The sequence below is a fragment of the Mustela putorius genome, unplaced genomic scaffold, assembly GCF_011764305.1.
Source record: "Mustela putorius furo isolate JIRA1106 unplaced genomic scaffold, ASM1176430v1.1 tig00003942_pilon_pilon_pilon, whole genome shotgun sequence".
Taxonomy (NCBI): Eukaryota; Metazoa; Chordata; class Mammalia; order Carnivora; family Mustelidae; genus Mustela; species Mustela putorius.
The window spans coordinates 3586113-3607116 of NW_025422087.1; the positions used below are offsets into that span (position 1 = coordinate 3586113).

General features: G+C 41.8%; 1 protein-coding gene across 2 annotated transcripts in view; it reads right to left on the reverse strand.

The window, feature by feature from the left end:
* The window catches only part of FLT1 (fms related receptor tyrosine kinase 1), a 177324-nt gene that overhangs the window by 139992 nt on the left and 16328 nt on the right, over positions 1-21004 (reverse strand). For both annotated transcript variants that reach the window (XM_045069645.1, XM_045069646.1), the window contains exons 2-3: positions 10921-11017; positions 10342-10568 (exon numbers count right to left, since the gene is read on the reverse strand). In XM_045069645.1, the coding sequence (XP_044925580.1) occupies positions 10342-10568; positions 10921-11017 (324 nt within the window). The remainder of the gene's footprint in view (positions 1-10341; positions 10569-10920; positions 11018-21004) is intronic.

Genomic DNA, 21004 nt, shown 5'->3' on the forward strand with positions numbered 1-21004 from the left:
ACAGGCACCGTGTTATGTCTATCATGTCATTTAATCTCTTGACAACCCCGAGAAGTAGTCCTCTTCTCATTTTGTAGGGAACAAAACAAAGGCTCTGAAGCTTAGATCGTTTCAACAACAGCAGGAGCCATCCCAGTAACACAGAGCACACGCCCTAGGTCAAGCCCTGGGACTAAATGTTTCACAGGTACGAACTCCTGACTGTTAGAAATGGCAAAGGGCAAGAACTTCGTTGCCGTCTCTACCATGTATTAGTTCCAGGACTCCTTAGGTGAGCAAGTTGCCTAAACTTTCTGCGACATGGAGATAAAACAAGCACCATTCAGAGCACTATGGAGGAAAAGAAAACCACTACCCGGTGCAAAGAGCTTCCCGTGGTGTCCAGCAGAGTGAGACCTCAGCGTTAACCACTACTCTTACTAAGAAACTGGTGCAAAGTCAAAGACCTAGCAACTGTCAGAACAGGGATTTAAACCTAATCTGAACCAGATCATGTGGCTTCGACTACAGCTCACCGGTTGACATCTGATGAGGGAAGGCAGGGTGTTTATGGTTTTAGTAAGTCACCATTTTGAGAAGCCCCATCTGTGAGCCAAGACGATGCCAAGATAACCCAGCAAAATGCATCAGATGACAAAGCAATGAATATTTTAAATAGTAAATGAAAACGTAAGAATGTCAGAACTGAAAGAACCATAGAGATCAAAACAGAGCTCTGGGTCTCCAGACACAAAGGAGGCATTTCGTTACCATGGTTAAAGAAAGTTACATAATGTCAGAAATTTAAAGCCTTTTCAGCTTAAGGGGATTTCTCCTGAAAAAGTCCCTTGCTCCTTCTTCTTAAAAGATCACTTAGAGGAGATTTTTAAAAGTCTTTAAAGCCATTAAGTTTTGATGGCCTGTTCTTCACACTTTTTGACTGTAGAAGGACCATGAGAGGGTATGGTCGGTTTTATTGCCTTTGGACTCTACTGCCATCTGGAGATTTCATTGATTGTACCTCAGTCTTTAACTTCTCAAAGTCTTAGGTTGTGTCCAAATGGCTCATTCAAGACTGTTCATTCTGATTATTTTTTCATATTTCTGTAGTTGTACTCAATGCCTTGTGATACACACTTGTACAGCAAAGCTTAGCCAGCTGGCGTGCCAACATTTTCTGGTAGGGAGACTCAGGAGTATCAGAAAATGCTCTCTTTCTGAGGGCAGGGCCGGAACGTTTGGCAGGTACCACCAAGGGCTAAAGTCGAATTCCTAGGAATATGCTAGGTGAACACAAGTTCTGGGGCAGGGACCAAGAAGAGAAGGTGCAACACCCCTGATTGTCAATGAATCTGCCAAGAGGAGTGGCTTCTATCCCAATCACACATACATGTTCTCTACAGCCAAAGACTCTTACTATCTAATGACAAAATGTCATTAGAAACGAACTATGAAACGGCAGGGCTTGAAGATACTGAGAAGGTGTTCTATCATATTTTCACAGAGCTGGAAAGGAGAATGGATAAGAGTTAAATTACTCTTCTCTAAACTCTCACCATGTGGTCCTCATCAGCTGTCCCCAGTGACAGACAGAATGGATAATCTCCATCATGCCTGCGCCCTAGAGGGAGTACAGAGCTGAAAGGCAGAGGGGTCTGTTTCCCAAGGAAAAACCTGCCATTCCAATCAACAGTGTCATCAGTATATATTTTAAACCCTAGAAATATTTCTTTCTCCTTTTATACAAATTCCTCAAATGAGAAAAAAGGAAGGGAAAAAAACAAAAAACAAAAAAACACCATCCCAGCAAAACCTGGCCTCGCACGAAGTTTCTGATGAAGCTGTATGCCAGAGTGTTCCTAGGAATTCTTTATAGAAGATCATTTGTAGTACAATTTTGGAAATGCATACCAGGCTCAGACTGCTGCAGTTTGAGGAAGCCCACCTGTGTTTCCAAAGACCAAGAGTCCAAACTCTGTTCACCTCAATGTGTTCCTCTGTCTCCTGAGCAAATATATCAGGCAACGATGTAAAAAGAATAAGAAACACAATCTATCAGCTGACCTGGCTTCATTCTTTGCTTCCTGGTTTTGCAAGGTGACTTGGAAGTTTTCTTCACAACAACTTTGGGCTGAAGAGACTACTGGGGCAGGAATCTTAGACTGCCCCCAGACCAAAACTCTGGAAAGCCATTCTTACTGAAAGATCCCATGTTAGAATAAATGCAAGTTTCAGAAAATAAGGGGCAGGAGCCACAAGATAGGGATAGAGATGAAGTGAGTAAGGGAGGTGTGGGGAGAAGCTCTTCAGAGGGGCCGGGGGAGGGGAGAATGGCTACAGGTTGAAAACTGACGCTTAAACCTGGAGATGACTCTAGACATTAATCCAGCAATCACAGATAATGTCATTGATTTGCCAAGAAATCCAGACCTAAAGAATTCACCCAACTAGTGTAGCTAAGAGTTTTGGTTTTGAATTTTTTCTTCCTGCAAGACGTAAACTGTTTAAGCATCTTTTTCCCTTGGAGGAGAATTTTGATGAATAGAAACAATATTTTCTCCTTCAAGTTTCACGGAAATATGATGGTGGCTGCACTGAAATGTTTTTCGAAGCGCAGGAAGTTCGTTCAGCCTTGCGATGCCCTCCCCGCCCATCATGGATCTGCCCTGCATGGGGCGGTGCGTCTGGCTGATGCAATCCGAAGCATGAAGACATCCCCTTTCAGGTTAGGCCGGAGGGCTGACATCCTCTCTGCATGCTCCCCTACAAATACTGTCATCACTACTGTGGAAGAGATGGAAGCCACGAGGCTCTAAGTACATGGGCAGGTCACTACTCTTTCCACTGATGTCCCCGACTGTGACAATGGCTTGCTGTCTGCCCTACCAGGATGGCAAATGAGGCAACAAACACCGTCCGCCCAGATGTCACCCAGCTAAGCAGTGTCCACCGAGCATGTCACGCGGGCCCCACTGGGTGTGAGAATGGGGAAGGGGCCCGATGGAGGGCAGTGTTGGGACGCAGGCTTCACAGAACCCATAGAACTGCAGGCTTCACAGGCACCCTCAGTAAGAGGGTCGGAGGAGTCCCTGTTATTCCTTGGAAAGACCCAGTTTTGAGCAACAGTTATTCCCTAAAAAAGATAAACCTGTGCTCACAAATCTATTTGGGGTCACGGTCATAGACCACAGGGACTCCCCAAATCGTAAGATCCCCCAACTTCGCTCTTTGTGCTGGCACAGAATAAGCAACAGCGCCTGGTACCTAGTAGGGGTGCAAGCCCCCTCTGCAGATGGATCCCACTTGCCCACGGCACCTCCAGGGTCAGACCCGTTGGTGGGAAACACCATTTCAGGGCTGTGGTGGGCAGAACACACAGCTGCAGTACAGAGCCAACAACAGGAGGACAGGGCTTACCCCACTACTGAGTTCTATGCAGACGTCTGTTTTAGAAGTGGTGTGCCAAAAACACCATAGTGCGGGGCACCTGAGTGGCTCAGTCAGTTAAGTGTGTGCCTTCAGCTCAGGTCATAATCTCAGGATCCTGGGATAGAGCCCCATATCGATCCCTTGTTCCATGGGGAGCCTGCCTCTCTCTCTCCCTCTGCCAGCTGTTTCCCCTGCTTATGCTCTCGCTCTCTCTCTGTCAAATAAGTAAATAAATAAATAAATAATTTTAAAACAACAACAACAACAACCATAGTGCTTCTATAACTGGTGCTCTTTTCCTTTTTTTTTTTTTTTAAGAATTTATTTATTTATTTGACAGACAGAGATCACAAGCAGGCAGAGAAGCAGGCAGAGAGAGAGGAGGAAGCAGGCTCCCCGCTGATCAGAGAGTCTGATGCGGGGCTCGATCCCAGGACCCTGAGATCATGACCTGAGCCGAAGGCAGAGGCTTAACCCACTGAGCCACCCAGGTGCCCCTGGTGCTCTTTTCCTAAATAAAAAGTACAGATAGGACCTACCTTGTCTAAACCAGGTTAACACTTTCATACATTTACCTGTTTAAACTTTGATCAGTTTGAAATTTTAAACATATTTATTCTGAGTTCCACAATAAGACACACATTTCACATCAGACCCTCTGAACTTCTGTTTCTACCTTACATACACGCGCGCACACACAGACACGCTTATGTCTTTTACCTGTATGTGGGTATGTGTGTGTGCATATGTGTGTAAGATAGAAACACAAGTTTTATTTAAAAATGCTTCCTCAGGGCACCTGAGTGGCTCAGTGGGTTAAGCCACTGCCTTCAGCTCAGGTCATGATCTCGGTGTCCTGGGATCCAGTCCGGCATCAGACTCTCTGCTCAGCAGGGGAGCCTGCTTCCTCCTCTCTCTCTCTTCCTGCCTCTCTGCCTATTTGTGATCTCTGTCTGTCAAATAAATAAATAAAATCTTAAAAAAAAATGCTTCCTCAAACAATACTTACCCTTACCTATTGTGATATACTTGGATATTTTCCATTCTATTCTGCTCTTCCTTTTTTAACGCTGACTACAATCCATCAATTTGATTCCACAGACCATTATCTTGTTGGGATGTACATTTTTTTTTTAAGATTTTACTTATTTATTTGACAGAGCGATCACAAATAGGCAGAGAGGCAGGCAGAGAGAGAGGAGGAAGGAGGCTCTCCACTGAGCAGAGAGAGCCCAATGTGGAGCTCAATCCCAGGACCCTGGGATCATGACCTGAGCCGAAGGCAGAGGCTTTAGCCCACTGAGCCACTCAGGCGCCCCGGGATGTACATTTTTTAAAGCCCTAGTCAACTTGGTACACAGAGAGAGCTATATCTCTCTCCCATGTCGCATGAGCTAGAACACAGCTGTGGAACAGTGTGTATGCAGATGGCCCCAACTGGGCTCTGTTCCCCACAAGTGACAACACAAATTTCTCTGGGATGGGGATTTGTGGCTCTAAGGTCCATCGCTCAGAAAAACACTCTGCCACCAGCTTAACCTATCATTCCTCAAAAAGAAAAAAAAAAAAGAAAAAAGATACTGAATCTGAAATTTAAATAAATTTTAATAACTAATATATATTCTAAAAAATTAAAATAACAATTAGTTTAATAGTTTGAAGGCCCCGGTAGCTGGAACTTGAGTGGCGTGGGAATAGCTAGGGATCGGACCTAGATCCCCGACCTGGCTTGTCATTTTCTTAGTTCTGTCTTCTGAAGGTCACAGAGGCTGTTCTCTTGTATATAAAATGGAAGAAATAATACCAACATAGTTTATCTCAGAGATCATTATGTAAAAGCGCTTTAGGAAAATCAGTACAAGTGAGAACACAAGACCCTTCTCAGAAGGTCTGTGTCTCCACCACCCAGCCAGGGAGAGCTTTCTCTCATTTACATGAAGGCATGACAATTGTTTTCTCCCAGGATACCTGGAAAACACTTTTTAAAGAAACCTCTATGCCCAACATGGGGCTTGAACTCATGACCCCACCATCAAGAGTCCCTCTACCGACTGAGCCAGGCAGGCACCCGGCCTTTCCCAGAATATCTGAGTCGACAGAACCTCTACTACTTTTCAGTGATGTACCTAGTGGGTCTGATAGTTTTGGGGTTTTTTGTTTGTTTTTTTACCTAAAATGAAGCTGCTATGCACATCTTAGCAGTTTGACACAAATGAGAGAAAATCTGTCGGGAAAATGCCGCAACCCCTTTCCTTTTATAGACTCAGAGAGAAAAACAATCAGGCAAAGAAAAGCAGAAAAAAAGAGACAAGTTTCTCTTAGGGGAAGAAGTAGAGGATACTCACCCAATAATCACACACACACACACACACACACACACACACACACTTCTTTCCCCTTTTCAATTATTATTTTTTAAGAGAAGACGTTCTACTTTAAAGAGCCCTGAAAGGCTTGGTTGTGGAGGGAGGAGGAATTCAGGCTGACTTCACTGTGTGGGGAGCTCAGCATGCTAAGTTCAAGGTCTTCCTAACTAAACCGGAGACGCTGACAAGATAGCACAGACTTCGGAGATGCCATTAAAAACTCTTCTGCTCAACTTTCTTACTTTATGGCCACAACTCATATATTACAAAACTAATTTCAAAGAAATCCTCCAACTTTTAGGAAAGGCTGAGCTGCCGCCAATTTCTCATGTATACGAGAGGGTCAGAAAAGCCACGCTAAAGCATTCGTTCTCTCCGAAGGGGATAAACACCACCTAAGGAGGCCTTACATTACTATTCATCTAGAAATCTCTCTGTTTTGCAATTAGCAAAGCATGGAGGAGTGCTTTACAATCTGTTTTTCTTTATGACCCAGAATTCTGCAGCTGTAGTTATGGGGAGATTCCATTCATTTTGCTAAGCAATTTTCTAGAACGTATACAGTATTTTTTCAGGTACTGCCATTTATCAAGAAAAAGCCAAGGGTATACCAAAAGAGGGGGATGACTGTCTTCCCATCAGTGTAATTCAGGGACACAGAGCTCTACTTGGCTATGGGTACAAGCCGCCCAAGCACCCGTCCAGAATTCCGAGGGTCTCTGACTCCTCTTCCTCACCCACCGTGACGCAACCGCTCACCACGGCCAACTGAATCCCTCCACCCCTTTTCAATTCCCCTTCTCTCCTTCCCCACAGCTCTCAGAGTAACCTCGGACCACAGCTCCCTGGCATCAATGCGCACAATAGCCCCATCCCTGGTCTTCCCACCTCTGCCTTCCCCTCTCTGGATCTCCTTGTGCCACTGAGACTCTCAAAGGAAAAATCTGACTACCTTACTCTGCGGCTAATAGTTTTGCTGTCGCTCCCCCTTATAGCTTCAACGTGAAATGGATCTTGGGTTCCTCACTTGTAAAATGAAGAGAGACATGCTTTCCGGGGTTGTTGTGGGAATTAAATGGCATAATGTAAACAAAACCATTTGTTGAAACGAAACTTCTTACAAATGTAAGACGTTATTACATTAAAGGAAATGGTAATTTACCAGAAAATTCAGCAATTAAAGTGGTTAAACATAATTACTTGAATAATTAAATTGATGTAATGTATTATGTCAGAGGCTTGGTGGACTTTATAAAAGCTGTAATGCCAAAGCAGTGAGGTTGATTTCTCTGTACATCACATATCAGATGCTATGTCCGAATCACTGCTCAGGTGGGAAATGTGCCCATTACCCAGCAGGCCGTCAACGATGTCTAGATGATAGTTTGGTTATAATTCACGTGCTAGCTCTACACAGACAAAGCTATACATCCCTGATTCTTTTTCTTGGAGCCCCATCAGACTACAAATCTAGGTCTTTTTCAAAAGATTAATCTAACACTGTTTCTCCACTTCATGGAAAGCAAAGTGAAAAGCCAATACATCCACAGATGTTTATCAGGGCAGAAACTCTCCAAACAGAACAATGAGCTCTGAAGTAAATATTCAACAGTAATAAATAAGTGATAACCAGTTAGCACCTAGTGAGTAATAGCAGCTGTGTATCAGGACCTGGTTGGAGTTTTATTAACACTAGAGACAATTGTGAGTCATGGGGGACAAGTTTTGTGCTCCTGAATGAAATTAAACTTGCAATGTAGTAAGTATTCAATTAAAATGGAAGCATAAGACCAACTTTTTTGGGGTGCCTGGGTGGCTCTGTCGGTTAAGGATCTGCCTTCAGCCCAGGTCATGATCCCAAGGTCCTGGTATTGAGTCCCAGATCCGGCTTCCTGCTCAGTGGGGAGCCTGCTTCTCTCTCTCTGTCTCTGCCTCTCTCTCTGTCTCTCATGAATTTTTTTTTTTAAAGACCAACTTTTTTTTTAAAGGAATTGATACAATAATGAAAACATGAAATTCATAAAATGTTAGGCTATTTGAAAAAGTTACCGTTGCTTATAAATTATATCACAGCTCCCTTGGACTTCAGGAGAGTGTGTTTTGAGATCAACAGCACTATCGGGAGAGACCACAAAACCAGCATTACTACTCAGGGCCCAGTTCAACAAGCATGTAGAAGGTAAAAGTGAAGATAGCTGAACATTGTTTTTTAGGAAAAAAAGATAAAAGAGATTTTTTTGTTTGTCTGTTTTTTACTCATTTAAGTATTTGATTTGAAAGTCAGACTCTGATAAACCCACAGGAGACAGTTTTATGAGACTTTTCATATGAATGAATTTTTCCCTCTTTCCCCTTGAGAGCTGGGAATAAAAGTGTTTTCTTTCCTCTGCTAGTGCCAGAAAGAATGTAACATACTATGTAGAACTAGAAAAAGAGAACAGATGGCTGAGTTTTTTATTTGTTTCACCACTATCAAACTTGGTGTCTGCTTTCTCCCCGAGCTGCAGAAGTAGCTGTCTGGAGGTCTGTCCGGCTCTGCACCTTTTGCACCCTACCCATTTCCTGCCTACCACCCTCGCTTCCCTCCTATGGACGTAGGCTGACTTCCCCAAGCCAAGATCCCAGGCCGACCTCCCCCTCGGACTTTCAAGCACATTGGCTATGTTCCTATGATGGAGCACTGCTAGTAAGTTGTAATTGACCCCCATCCCCAACCCTGGAGAAGTGCAAAATGTAAAAACAGGAGTTTGGAAGAAACGAATGCAGAAAAAGTGGCTTGGTCTCGATCAGGCTGATAAAAGCTAAAAAGAGGTTTCTGACAGCACCCTAAGCTGTTCCACTGTCTCCTAAAACAGGAGCTCTGAATCTGGATTTTTTTTTTTTAAGATTTTATTTATTTACTTGACAGAGAGAGATCACAAGCAGGCAAAGAGTCAGGCAGAGAGAGAGGAAGGGAAGCAGGCTCCCTGCCGAACAGACAGCCCAACGAGGGGCTTCATCCCAGGACCCTGGGATCATGACCTGAGCTGAAAGCAGAGGCTTTATTTAACCCACTCAGCCACTCAGGTGCCCCTGGATTGTTTTTGTTTTTTTTTTTAGATTTTATTGAGTTATGACAGAGAGAGACAGTGAGAGAGGGAATATACACACGGGGAGCTGGAGAGGGAGAAGCAGGCTCCCAGGGAGCCTGATATGGGGCTCAATCCCAGGACCCTGGAATCATGACCTGAGCCAAAGGCAGATGCTTAATGACTGAGCCACCTAGGCACCCCTGAATTATGGGTTATTATACGTTACACTTGGGTGAAACACTATCTAGTTGCCTTACTTCAAAAAATAAAGAATCCTGCCAAAACATAATTCTGTGGTTTTGCCTTCTATGGGAAGTCTCACTGGGAAATAGACCCACCATATTGTATATTTAGGCTACTGACACGGGTGGTGGCTTGTCCTGTTTTGGTTTTTCAATTTGATTTTGTGCCTGAGGTGCCTACTAACTTTGCTTTTTGTTGTCTAGAGCCTCAGGGGTTTTTGGGTTGTTTTTTAAAAATCCCATTTAGTAAGCTTTGGAAATTGGCTGGAACTGATTAACCAGGAAGAACAAAATGACAGGCCATTTTCCTTATTCTTTCTTGGGCATCCATTTCTACCGTCAATTGATATTTCCTTAAGGATTTTGCATTTCTTCCCTCTGAGTACCACTTCATATGTTCATTTTTTTTTTTTTAAAGATTTTATTTATTCCGCAGAGATCACAAGTAGGCAGAGAGGCAGGCAGAGAGAGAGAGAGGAAGAGAAGCAGGCTCCCTGCTGAGCAGAGAGCCCGACGCGGGGCTCGATCCCAGGACCCTGAGATCATGACCTGAGCCGAAGGTAGTGGCTTTAACCCACTGAGCCAACCAGGCACCCCATATATGTTCATTTTTTAAGGAGTGAAAAAGAGTACCATAAAAACGGTAATTGGAAAATGATTCGTTTTTGCCTTTTGCCCTTTCTACAATATAAGGTTACATGCCAGTTCTTATGTCATTATAATAGTTGCTTAATGAACACGAAATACAACAACATTATTGGAACCAACTCTGTAACATTCAAGGGATGTTAGCAGCATTACATATTTAAATCTGGTAGAAAAAGCAGTATTTTACAATTGTGACATTTAAGTGAATGCAGTTGTGCTGAAGGACCAAAAAAAAATCTTATATTCTGTTTTGCTCTTCTAGATAATTAAGACATAGAACTAAAATCTTGTCATTCATTTATTCATCCAGCTATGCTACATGCCAGCCACTGTTCTAGGAACTATGGATACATCTGTGAGCAAAACAGACAAGAGACAAGAGTCTCTCCCTGCAGGGAACACACAATTGACCCTGTGTCCTTGAAAATCATGGTTGAAATTGACCCTGAAGAAATGCATTAAAAATGCATTCCACCAATTTCCAGGGCAGAAAATCTTTCTTGGCCCATTTCCTTCATCACTAGGAATGCCCACTTTCCAGGGGCATGGGGCGATTTTACCCACTGCAAAGGGTAATAAACAGAATGTAGAAAATGGAAACCCTACCATTAATAAATATGTAGATCCTAGATTCTGTTTTCCTCTTCTTTGAAGCAGGTATGGATAGATATTTGCAGCTGTAGAAGCCAGTGTGGTTTGCCTGAGCCGCATTCAAGGTCAGAGTACTGCAGAACTGTTTGCCATTTCTTCCACAGGCCGATTTAGCTATGCTCAGCCTTTTGCTTTCCTTTCTCAGTGTTTCAGGCAAAGACCATGAATGGGCGGCTTCCCCTCTGCAATCACAGATAAGAAAACAAAACACAGTTAGGGCTGGGGCCAGGTCCTAAGCATCCATATCATTAGGAAGCGCTATTCTGAGGGTCTTGAAATATTAGAAAGCTTTTAAACAACTTGGAAGAAAAATGCAAAGATGTTCGTTCAGGCCATTGCTTCCCTGTTACCCCTCCAATGAGTGAGTCTCTCCTGGTGAAGCTGGATACATGCGGCTTGCACTTTGCATAGTACAAGAGACCACTTGTGTCCCCACCTTTGTTCTCTGAAAGGCAACCCCTTCTACTCTGCCAGGGAATGATTTGGCCTTAGAAAAGGCAACCAAGTTATTCCCAAACCAACACCGTCACTTACCTACATCTGAGAAGCAGCGTCTGGCCTGCTTGCACGACGTGCTGGGTGCCTTTTAAACTCAGTTCAGGACCTTTTAATTTTGAACCTGAACTATATCCTGGAAAACAAATTTTGGAAATGTATTATTTGCAAATTGTCTTCTCATGGTTTCTTAAAGTCGTCTCTTTCCGTGAAGGCAAATTTAAGCTTTAACTTACTTACATTTGCAAAAACGTACATATAATATTAACTTGTCTTAATTCACTAATGTTTTCTAGTCCAAGCCTTGTTCACAAATATATATCCCAGTTTACCAAATCATTTAAATAATATCCAAAAACCCAGTGATCCAGAACATTAATAGATTCAAACAGATTCCTAAATGCAGCTGAGAATATAAAGTGACATTAAAAATTCTCAGGATTAAATGTCTAATTAAATTTAGTGTCATTCATAACTGAACTTCTACCATGGTGGGTCATCAGGTCCTACAGGCCTCGCTGATCTTCCTTTCCAAATACAAACAAAGTATAGAAGCTTTCTGGGTTCTAGACATAGCTCAATGATTAGTAAGGCCATGATATTTTGGGCGAGTCATTTCTCTTTCTGAACCAGTTTCCTCTTTCAGAAAACCAATTATAGACCAACAATCAGTTTTAGAAGTCTTTTGGTTTGTCTTACATAATCTCCAAGTTCCCTCTATCATGGAAAGAGAAAAAGGGAACTATTCACCCCTATGTGACATTTGACAAGCATACTTCATGGGGAATGTTGTGAGATAATGAGATAAGCCAAGCGAAGGTGCCTGGAAATCTACACATGTCTATACAACACGATAATAACATCCACCCTAGGGACTCTGTGTGACATCAGCCGAGCCAAGTCTCTCTCTCCAGAGCTCAGTTTTCTTATCTGGAAAATGAGAGATGGGGTTAGATGACCTTAGATCCCTGACTTCTTTTCTGACATTTCCAGTCCCGTGATCTTGGAGCCACGGATGCTATGGAGGGTGATCCTCTCCTGAAGCGGCCTTGGGCATGAACTCATCATAATAAATATTAATAAGGATCTCTCCTGCCTCTTCCTCCCTCCACCCCCTCCCCCTACGGAGGCAGCTGGACATGCCTGGCAAAAGCAGATCAGGGGCCCAGGATTAGCAAAGACAAGCGTGAGGGAATGGATATTCTTAGAAGAAAAGTTAAGCCAATCCTGGAGCCATTCTTTAGGAATACTTTTTTACTTAAAAAATAGGTACATGCAGTAGAATTCATGACAGAAGACCAAGCTGAATCCTCTAGGCTTTGATGTCAGATCACAGATCTGTGAGATGAGATACACATATCAAATTCCACGGTTAAGTCTAGCAGTGCTCTCTAGTGTTACTTGTGGGTCCTAGTATCACAAGGAAAATTAGACTCTGTTTTAAAAATATGCATTTGAAGTTTAATTTCTCCATTTACTAGCTCATTGGCCTTGGCCTGCTGTCATTGTTGCTTCTTAGTATCTTCAGGCATAAAATCGGAAAACCCATGATCTACCTTGCAGACATGGTATGTGGATTCAGAGCTCGGTCCTCTAAGTGAAGGTGCTGCCCTGGTGTGGGGGAGATGCCCAGTCACTGCCATCTAGCAGAACTGCTTCCCCCACTTCCTGCCAGAGAATATTTTGCTGAGATGTAATTGCGAAGATACTAATTTAATGGATATGGACACTTCATTTCTGATGTTGCTGGTGGATACAAATTAACATAAAAATAACCTTTATACACAATAGGTCCTGGTATCAAATGACTGCTAGGGGGAAAAAAAAAAAATGAATCAATATTAACTAATTTAAATTAAAATCACTGTTTCATATAGATCTAACTGGTCCATCAAACCACCCCAGAGAACAAGTCAACCCATTCAGGGACTCAGCAAAGCATTTTGTACTTTATTCATCTTTATGAGTTTCCTGAGGCAACAGATAGCTCAACCTTAGTGATCCACAGGAACACTAAGATTTTCTAAAGCCACAGCCAGGAACTGATAACACCTATCCTGAAAAAATTTCCAGGTCAGAATAGTTTCTGCCCTTCTTTATGGCATGGAATTCTGGAGATTTCATTGAGTAGTTGTTCAAGTGCTGGAAAAAATCCAGCAAAGTTGCCTGTGGAAAATTCTGGCATGACTTGGAGAGGTCTCTATGGTTTATGTGGAGATGGTGTGCTTTCTCATCCAGGAGAAGCCAGGGGAAAGAAGCCTCCCTTTTCATGACAGGAGGTGAATCCCAGTGCCTGCCAGTTCATTTCCAAATCATATGAATCTTTATCAGCACCCTAGAAAACCAATACTCCTGACCCTTATCAGAAAGAAGCTTTGACCTCAAAGACCCAAATCACAGCCATCCACACGCTCCTCTCTGCACTCCCCATTCCATCCTTCCACCCAAAGAAAGCAACAAAACGGACTGGTTGGTTAAATAAGACACAGAAAACACTGGAGTTATTGGAAAGTTTAGGAGGAAAATGCTAAGAAAAATGTTTTGCTATATAGTCTCCACTGACATCAATGAATTTTGCACTCAGAATGAGGAAGCTAGGGTAAAGAAGTTGATCAGACAAAGGAAAGGAAAAGTAGAAGGAGACTATTTCCAAGTAACTGGACACTGTGAGTATACCATCATTCTTCAATTAATAGGGAACTAGAATCTCATAAAAATTAATGGAGGTGCCAAGACTACAGTCTAACAGGAAAACTCATAGGGAAAAAGGAAAGTGAAATATTTATTCCTCAAATGCTCTGAAGTCACCTTAGGTCTTAAAACATTTCTTTAAAGCAATTGACTGTCCATACCCTTACTTGAGTAATGAAGACCTGACTAATATTTTTTGAGTATCTACTGTAGGTCAGTATTTCCTCCATTTCAGTAGTGATCTATGCAAAAATGTAAAATGTAAACAAGTACATATCCATAGCCACATGAAAACCAGTTTGCTCTCTGCAGCAAGTAGCTCCGAGTCACACTGCCCAATTAGAAACAAATCCCCAGGTTACTTATTTCCAAGGGTGGAGTGCTAGAACTGAACAGGAGTTCTCCCCCTGTGATGCTCAGATGGGGATCGGAACTTTCTACTGTTTGCCATGGTGGCCTAAAAGTCTGGTTGAACCAAATAATTGTCCCTTGGTGATTAGGTGGTCTGTGAACCACTGTTTCCATCAAAGTCCACTACAATATAGAGCAGTGTCCCCTCGTCTGCAGGGACACATTCCAAGTCGCCAAGTGGATGCCCGAAACCACAACAGCACCCAACACTCCAGGTACTGTGTTTTTTCCCATATATACACACCTGTGATACAGTTTAATTTATAAAGTTGGCACAGTAAGAGATTAACAATGATAAGTCATAATAAACTAGACCAATTATAACCACATACTGCAATAAAAGTTATGTGAAGGCTTCTCTCTTTCTCAAAATATCTTCTTGTACCGCACTCTCCTTCTCCGATGAGGATGGGAGATGATAAAAGGCCTACGTGATGACACGAAGGGAAGGGGGCGGATGTGGGCGCGGTGCGGCTATTAATGACCTTCTGACCCTATGTCTGAAGGAGGATCACAGCTTCTGGGCCACAGCTGACTTCAGGTGACTGAAACTGTGGAAAGCAAAACCACACGGGGGGTGGGAGGGATCGCTGCCGTTAAGACAGGCAAAGAGATGTCCTACTGTCAGGAGAATTATTATTTAAAACAAAACAAAAAACCATACAGACCATGGAAGTGGGCATTACCACATGCTTCTTAGAATAATTAGAATCAGCTATCAAGCACTGCAGTGCAATAGCCCTAAAAAACCATACTGTGTGCAGGGACGTAGGTGAACCTCGAAACGGGTATTATTCTTGTCTGAATATTTTCTTCACTGTCATTCTGTTCTGTATTGTCTGGCAGGTTGAGAGAGAATAGAACATTATGACTCTTTGACGAAAAGTCCTTCCTTCCCCACACGCCGAACCTCTACTGGAATGCCCTCACCAAGATGGTTCCAAAACACGGCTTTCCGTTCTACCTTCATTTCGTCCCGCAGAACAGAGTGCTTTCTTGGACTTTGGGGGGAAGAGTGAGTACAGTTCCAAGTAAAGTACGGCTTTATTTTGCAATCAAACCCAGCCAAACCCAGATGAGCCAGGCTCTTTCTTCAGAGCCACCCCTGCTGGATCCTGATGGAGCAAACTTGCCCTAGGTCGCTGGGAACAAGGCAGCCTGGCCTATCACTTTTAAGACTGAAAGAAGATGCTTCTGCAGAGTTGGGCTAAAAGCATTTAGCCCATGAGAAAACTGATGTTTATTGACCTAAGCAAAAACAGCTGAATGAATAGAACTTCAAGACAAACCTCTTAGCCCCTCTTCCTTCTAGATGCCACCCCTCCCGTCACCTCTACTATATCGAACTCCAAGGGTTATTCTCTGTAAGAAAGGGCCTTAGCTAAAGATAAATCATGAAATGTCCACGTTTTTCCCTTTTTGATTTAGAGTCAGTCGTCTCCCCGGTTCAGCTACTAGCTTTGCTGTGGCCATGGGTACACACTTAAGCCTCAGATTCTCCACCTGCCAATGGGGGCACGAGGGACAGGGGATGGCCTCAGATTTTTAGAATTCTGTCCAGCCTAAAAATTCTATGATCCTGAGATTACAGTGTTTGATACCAATGTGCAAGTTAGAAGTCACATCAAAGAAATAATTATGACTAATAAAAAGACAAATAACCCAATTTAAAAAATAGACAAAGGATCTGAATAGATCTTTTTCCAAAGAAGATTTATAAATGGCCACCAATAAGCACATGAGCAGATGCTGGAAAAAAATGCAGGAAAAATGCAAATCAAAACAACAGTAAGACAGCACTTCAAACTTCCTAGGTTCAATTAAATGAAAAAAGACAATAACAAGTGTTGGTGAAGATGTAGGGACATTGGAGCGCTCACATGGTATTGGTCACATTATAAAATGGTACCATCACTTTGAAAAACAGTATGGTGTTTATTCAAATGGTTAAACACTGGTTAAACATACAACCCAGCGATTCTACTCCTAGGTATCTAGGTATCTATCCAAGAGAACTAAAAACATATGTCCACATAAAAACTGGTGCACAAATGTGTACCTACAGCAGTATTACTCTTAACAGCCAAAAAGTAGAAACAACCGTAATGTCTGTCAATGACAAACAGATAAACAAAATGTAGCCTATCCGGACAATGGAATATTACTTGGCAATACAAAGGAATGAAATACTTATACATCGTACTATTAGAAAACTCTTGAAGATGTGCTGGTGCACAGAGGAAAGGCCTTTGAAGATGGAGGGAGAAGGCAGCTGTCTACATGCTAAGGAGAGAGGCTTCAGAAGAAATGAAATCTGCCAACACCTTAAATTTGGACTTGCAGCTTCCAGACCGTGAGAAAATAAATTTCTCTTATTTAAGAACCCAAAGCAAAAACACTATGCTAAGTAAAAGCAGCCCATTACAAAAGGGCCACCTACTGAATGATTCCATTTGTATGAAATGTCTAGTATAGGCAATTCACAGAAAGTCCATTAGTGGGAGCCAGGAGCTGGGGGTAGTGTGGGATGGAGAGAGACTAATAGCAGGTATGGGTTTCTTTCTGGGGTGGTTAAAGTGTTCTAAAATGAGATAGTGGGGCGCCTGGGTGGCTCAGTGGGTTAAGCCGCTGCCTTCGGCTCAGGTCATGATCTCAGGGTCCTGGGATCGAGTCCCGCATCGGGCTCTCTGCTCAGCAGGGAGCCTGCTTCCGTCTCTCTCTCTCTGCCTGCCTCTCCGACTACTTGTGATTTCTCTCTGTCAAATAAATAAATAAAATCTTTAAAAAAAAAAAAAAAATAAAATGAGATAGTGGTGACAGTTGCCCAGCTCTGAATACAGTTAAAAATCATCGAATTATGCAATTTAGAATGGTGAGTTTTGGGACACTTGGGTGGCTCAGTCAGTTAAGCATCAGCCTTTGGCTCGGGTCATGATCCCAGGGTCCTGGGATCAAGTCCTGTACTGGGCTCTCTGCTCAGCATGGAACCTGCTTCTCCTTCTCCCTCTGCCTACTTGTGCTGCCCCCCAATAAATACATAAAATCTAAAAAAAAAAAAAATAAAATGGTGAGTCTTACGGTATATGAACTCCACCTCTATAAAACTGTTTTTTTTTTTTAATGATTAAGTAATCACAGCAATAAGTTGAAAACACAGAATATGGAACTATTTTTCACTTTGCTGCCACAAATGACCCCATCGGTATTAGATTTTATACTAGTTACTTTTCCAGCCTAAAGCTTTAGAAGACTGATTTTAGAGAAATCATTTTTCCTCCATGCTCAGTAACATCACTCTTCTATGTATTAGAACTTTCACAAACATATTGCAGAAAACTCATTGTTTCCCTAAATTACAAACTTCTATATTTAATTTGATGTTAATTTTAAGTCACTTCTAATGGCCTGTTTTGAATTTTAACTATTTAAATTGGAATTCTAACAAATTGAGTCACATAAAAATTATGTTGTTAGAGCTCCCTGAAGAAACCTATTGGTGTTTCTTCCTATATTAAAATTGATTTCCAATTTATTTTTTTCATGCAAAGCTTTGTATATTAGATTTATTTCAAGCGAGATGCATCTGTCTTTGATTTCTGCATACCATGTTTTCAATAGTACATAATCCTACATGATAAATGACCTCTTTATCTAAGTATAAAGTCCCAAGTATCATGTTTCCAAAATGATTTTAAGACCATGAGCCTTTACCAAGGTTGTGTGAGGTTAATTAAACATAATTCATAATAAAAAAAGATATTCTTTCCCCAAGATATAGGCTATTAAAAGCTCAAGTCTCACAGACTAAATTTTAGAGAATCTTTCTGGCTGGTGGAAAGGCTGGGAGAAAGGTTAAGCCTGCAACTGCAGGTGAACCAAATTTCTAGAAACTACCATAATTTTGGTTTGGGCTATTAATTCCTACAGTGCTTCTAGTGCTTGGTAAAAAGCTAGATCTTGGTCTCAATCTCTGTGTTGTGCCTCTATTACAGTATTTATAAGTTAACACGAAGTGCAGATTGTAACTGAATGCACTATTAGAATGTCTGTCTTCTATGATGACCACATCACCAGCTAAGCTGACAGCACCCACTCTGATGAGGGGCACTCCACCGTGCATGTTGCTCTCGTTTGTGGCATGATGGAGAAAGACCGAAGGGTTCATATTCCATCCACCAACAGACCACATCAAAGATAGGAAAGCCACGGGGATTTGCATGACAGCCACAGAACTTGAACCCCATGATTAGGCATGATATTCTTTTTCAAAAAAAAAAAATGTTTCCCGCAAAACAATTAGCATTGAGTCCAGGAAAACCCTAAAGAGAAAAGGCTGTTAACCTAAATACATAAACACACCTATCTATTTGGATTTCTGTCTGTGAAGACATCAACAAGTTTGTTTGAAGGGTGAGGGGAAGCAGGTAGAGTAGGGAAAGAGATTTGTGGGGAGGTGTTTGAATTTTCTCCGTTATTTTAGGCATAGGGAAAGCTCTTTTTGGCTGGGATTTGGAAATTGACACGTACTTGGCAGTAGCAAGCTAGAAGTCACTGGCTTTTTGCTTTAGAGTTTTTGCCAAAGCAATCCCCAAGTGAAATGTCGAGCATCTGATCTCCACGCTTTACTAGAAAATTTAAAATAGTCATTTACATAGAATTTGTGTCTTGAATTCAAGGGTCAAAAAACAAGAAATCATTAGATGTTTAATTTCAGCAGTTAGTGTTAGCATCACCCTAGAGATATGTTCATTTGAATAATTCTGCTATAGTGCATGTTAGAGCTGTCTTACAATTTGTATTTAACTGTCAGTCGACAAAATCCATAAATAGCTTTGCAGTGCAAGGCACAGAGGACATCACACTATCTGCAAGTGACATGGCCGATGTCTAAAATCGTCAGAACCTGGGCAGTCTGCACCCTATCCATGAATTATTGGCGTTGTTCATTTTTCCTTTAGAAGTTACTTAAAAGAGAAAATTCTGTGTGGTTTAAGATGTTTACCAAGAAAGAAGTACTCTAATAACCTCGACGTTCTTACTATCAGTGTTTATAAGGGCGCGTCTCCAGTGTACCTCTCTGAGTTCTTTCCTTGACGCTGGATTCTCTCAGGGGTCATGGTGTAACAGGGCATCTTCATTTATCATCAGGCTTGTCACCGGGCTACCATCAGGAGCCTACCCTCCCAATGACCTATACCCGTGCACAGCTCCTTTTCATGTGACATCAGAGTTAATTAAGGTCGGTCAGTGAGAAATCTCCTGCTGACCAAGGAGGTACCTCCGCCCCCCCCCCCAAAATGTTCTACTCCCACACTGCTGTTCTTTTATTGAATGAGTTCAAAAACCACCTCCACAGAGCAGTCTAACAACATGTCATTTCAATTTACCATACAATGTCATGAAAGTTATCTGAGCTGCCTGGAGCAAGGGTCAAGATCTGGTTGACAGGGCACAAGACACGGCTCGGAAAGTATGTACTGGAGAAGTCTGGTAGACCATCCTCTGCTGATGTGAAGGGAGAGGAACACCCTAAAAACGCATAAAGATTTCGTCTGTTAGGTGGTGCTTCTCTATCAGTAGCAGGAAATGCATTACATTTGGAGCAGATCACCACCTGCCTCTGTTCTACCCAGTGATACTGTTCCAAAGACCGTGCGCAACTTGGCCTGACACCACCTCGGCCAAAACGTATTCATTTTCAGGCTGTGAACACCTGAAGTTCACAATGTATTCAATTTCAAATGTATTTTATTTATTTCTTTAATGAATTAAATTCATGTATGTATAATTATTTTAAATCATTTCTATATATTTGTATATAATTATTTATCTGTAATTTGCAATTACAAAAATAATCTAAATAAAATTATTTAAGTGAATTCACAGTTCATTATGAATACGTGGAAAGAGATTGTTCAGGAAAGGTGCCTTTTCAATGAAAATGCATGCATGTTTGCAAGGTTAAATACACATGACTTGGTTTAACGGAAGTAACTGTTTTGTTAATCTTTCAGCACTTGGTACATTCTTTAGAATCACAGGGCTCTAAAGCAAGGCACTGTGGTCAGTGACAGCATGCTTACAGACATGAGGGCATGTGGCTAGAGCTGCATTAGGAAGGATAATAGCATTAATAAAATGCCTGAAGTGCCTTAGCGTACCCTTCTCCTCTCTCATTTTTGTTTAGAAAGCCAAGTTTCAGTTCTCCAAAGGTACCCTCCATGTTATTTTCAAATACACAACTATTCTTGAAACTAACATAATGTTGTATATCAACTATACCTCAGTTTAAAATTTTTTTTTAATGGTTAAAACTTTTATACAAATGCAAACAAACAGTGATCAGTCTGGAAGCCTAGGACAATGTGTATGCAACCCACAGTTTGAAACCTCAAGTTTTCCCCATTCTGCTTGACATTAGGATTACAGTTTGGTCTACTACCAAATATTTTATCAAATGCTCTGTATTCATTGGTGCTCTTTGCCAAAGGGCCAGGCATCTATGAAGATGACGGGAGCAGGTACCCGAATTTCATGGACATGTTATTTACATTGCGGTCCCGGTGGGTTCCATTAGGAAGGAAAGCATCCTTCTCACACCAGAGAAGGTATGAGAAACATTTTATCAATTCAATAGGACCTTGCCATAGAATGGTTAAAGCAGAAGGACAGGAAGTGGAACTTTTACATTGTAGCATAGCCACTGCCTATTATATGTTATAACACAAATAATCTGTAGATGCATACACAGTTTTTTTTGAAGAATGAGTATAACACGGAGTTGTGCGCTGTGATGCTATTAAGTCACCAAAAAGTGCACCGTGCTGAGGTTTTAATTCTGAATCCAAAATAAGGTCTTAAAATGTGTGTGTAATAAAAATAAGGGTAGCAAGCTAGTAGGCAGGCAGGCAAGAGCGCTCCTTAACTCCAGCTATCCAACAAGGAAGAGCCAATAACGTTTCTATAGATAACCTGTGTTTGGTCTCTTCTTTTCACATATTCTTCACCTTTGTAATCTATT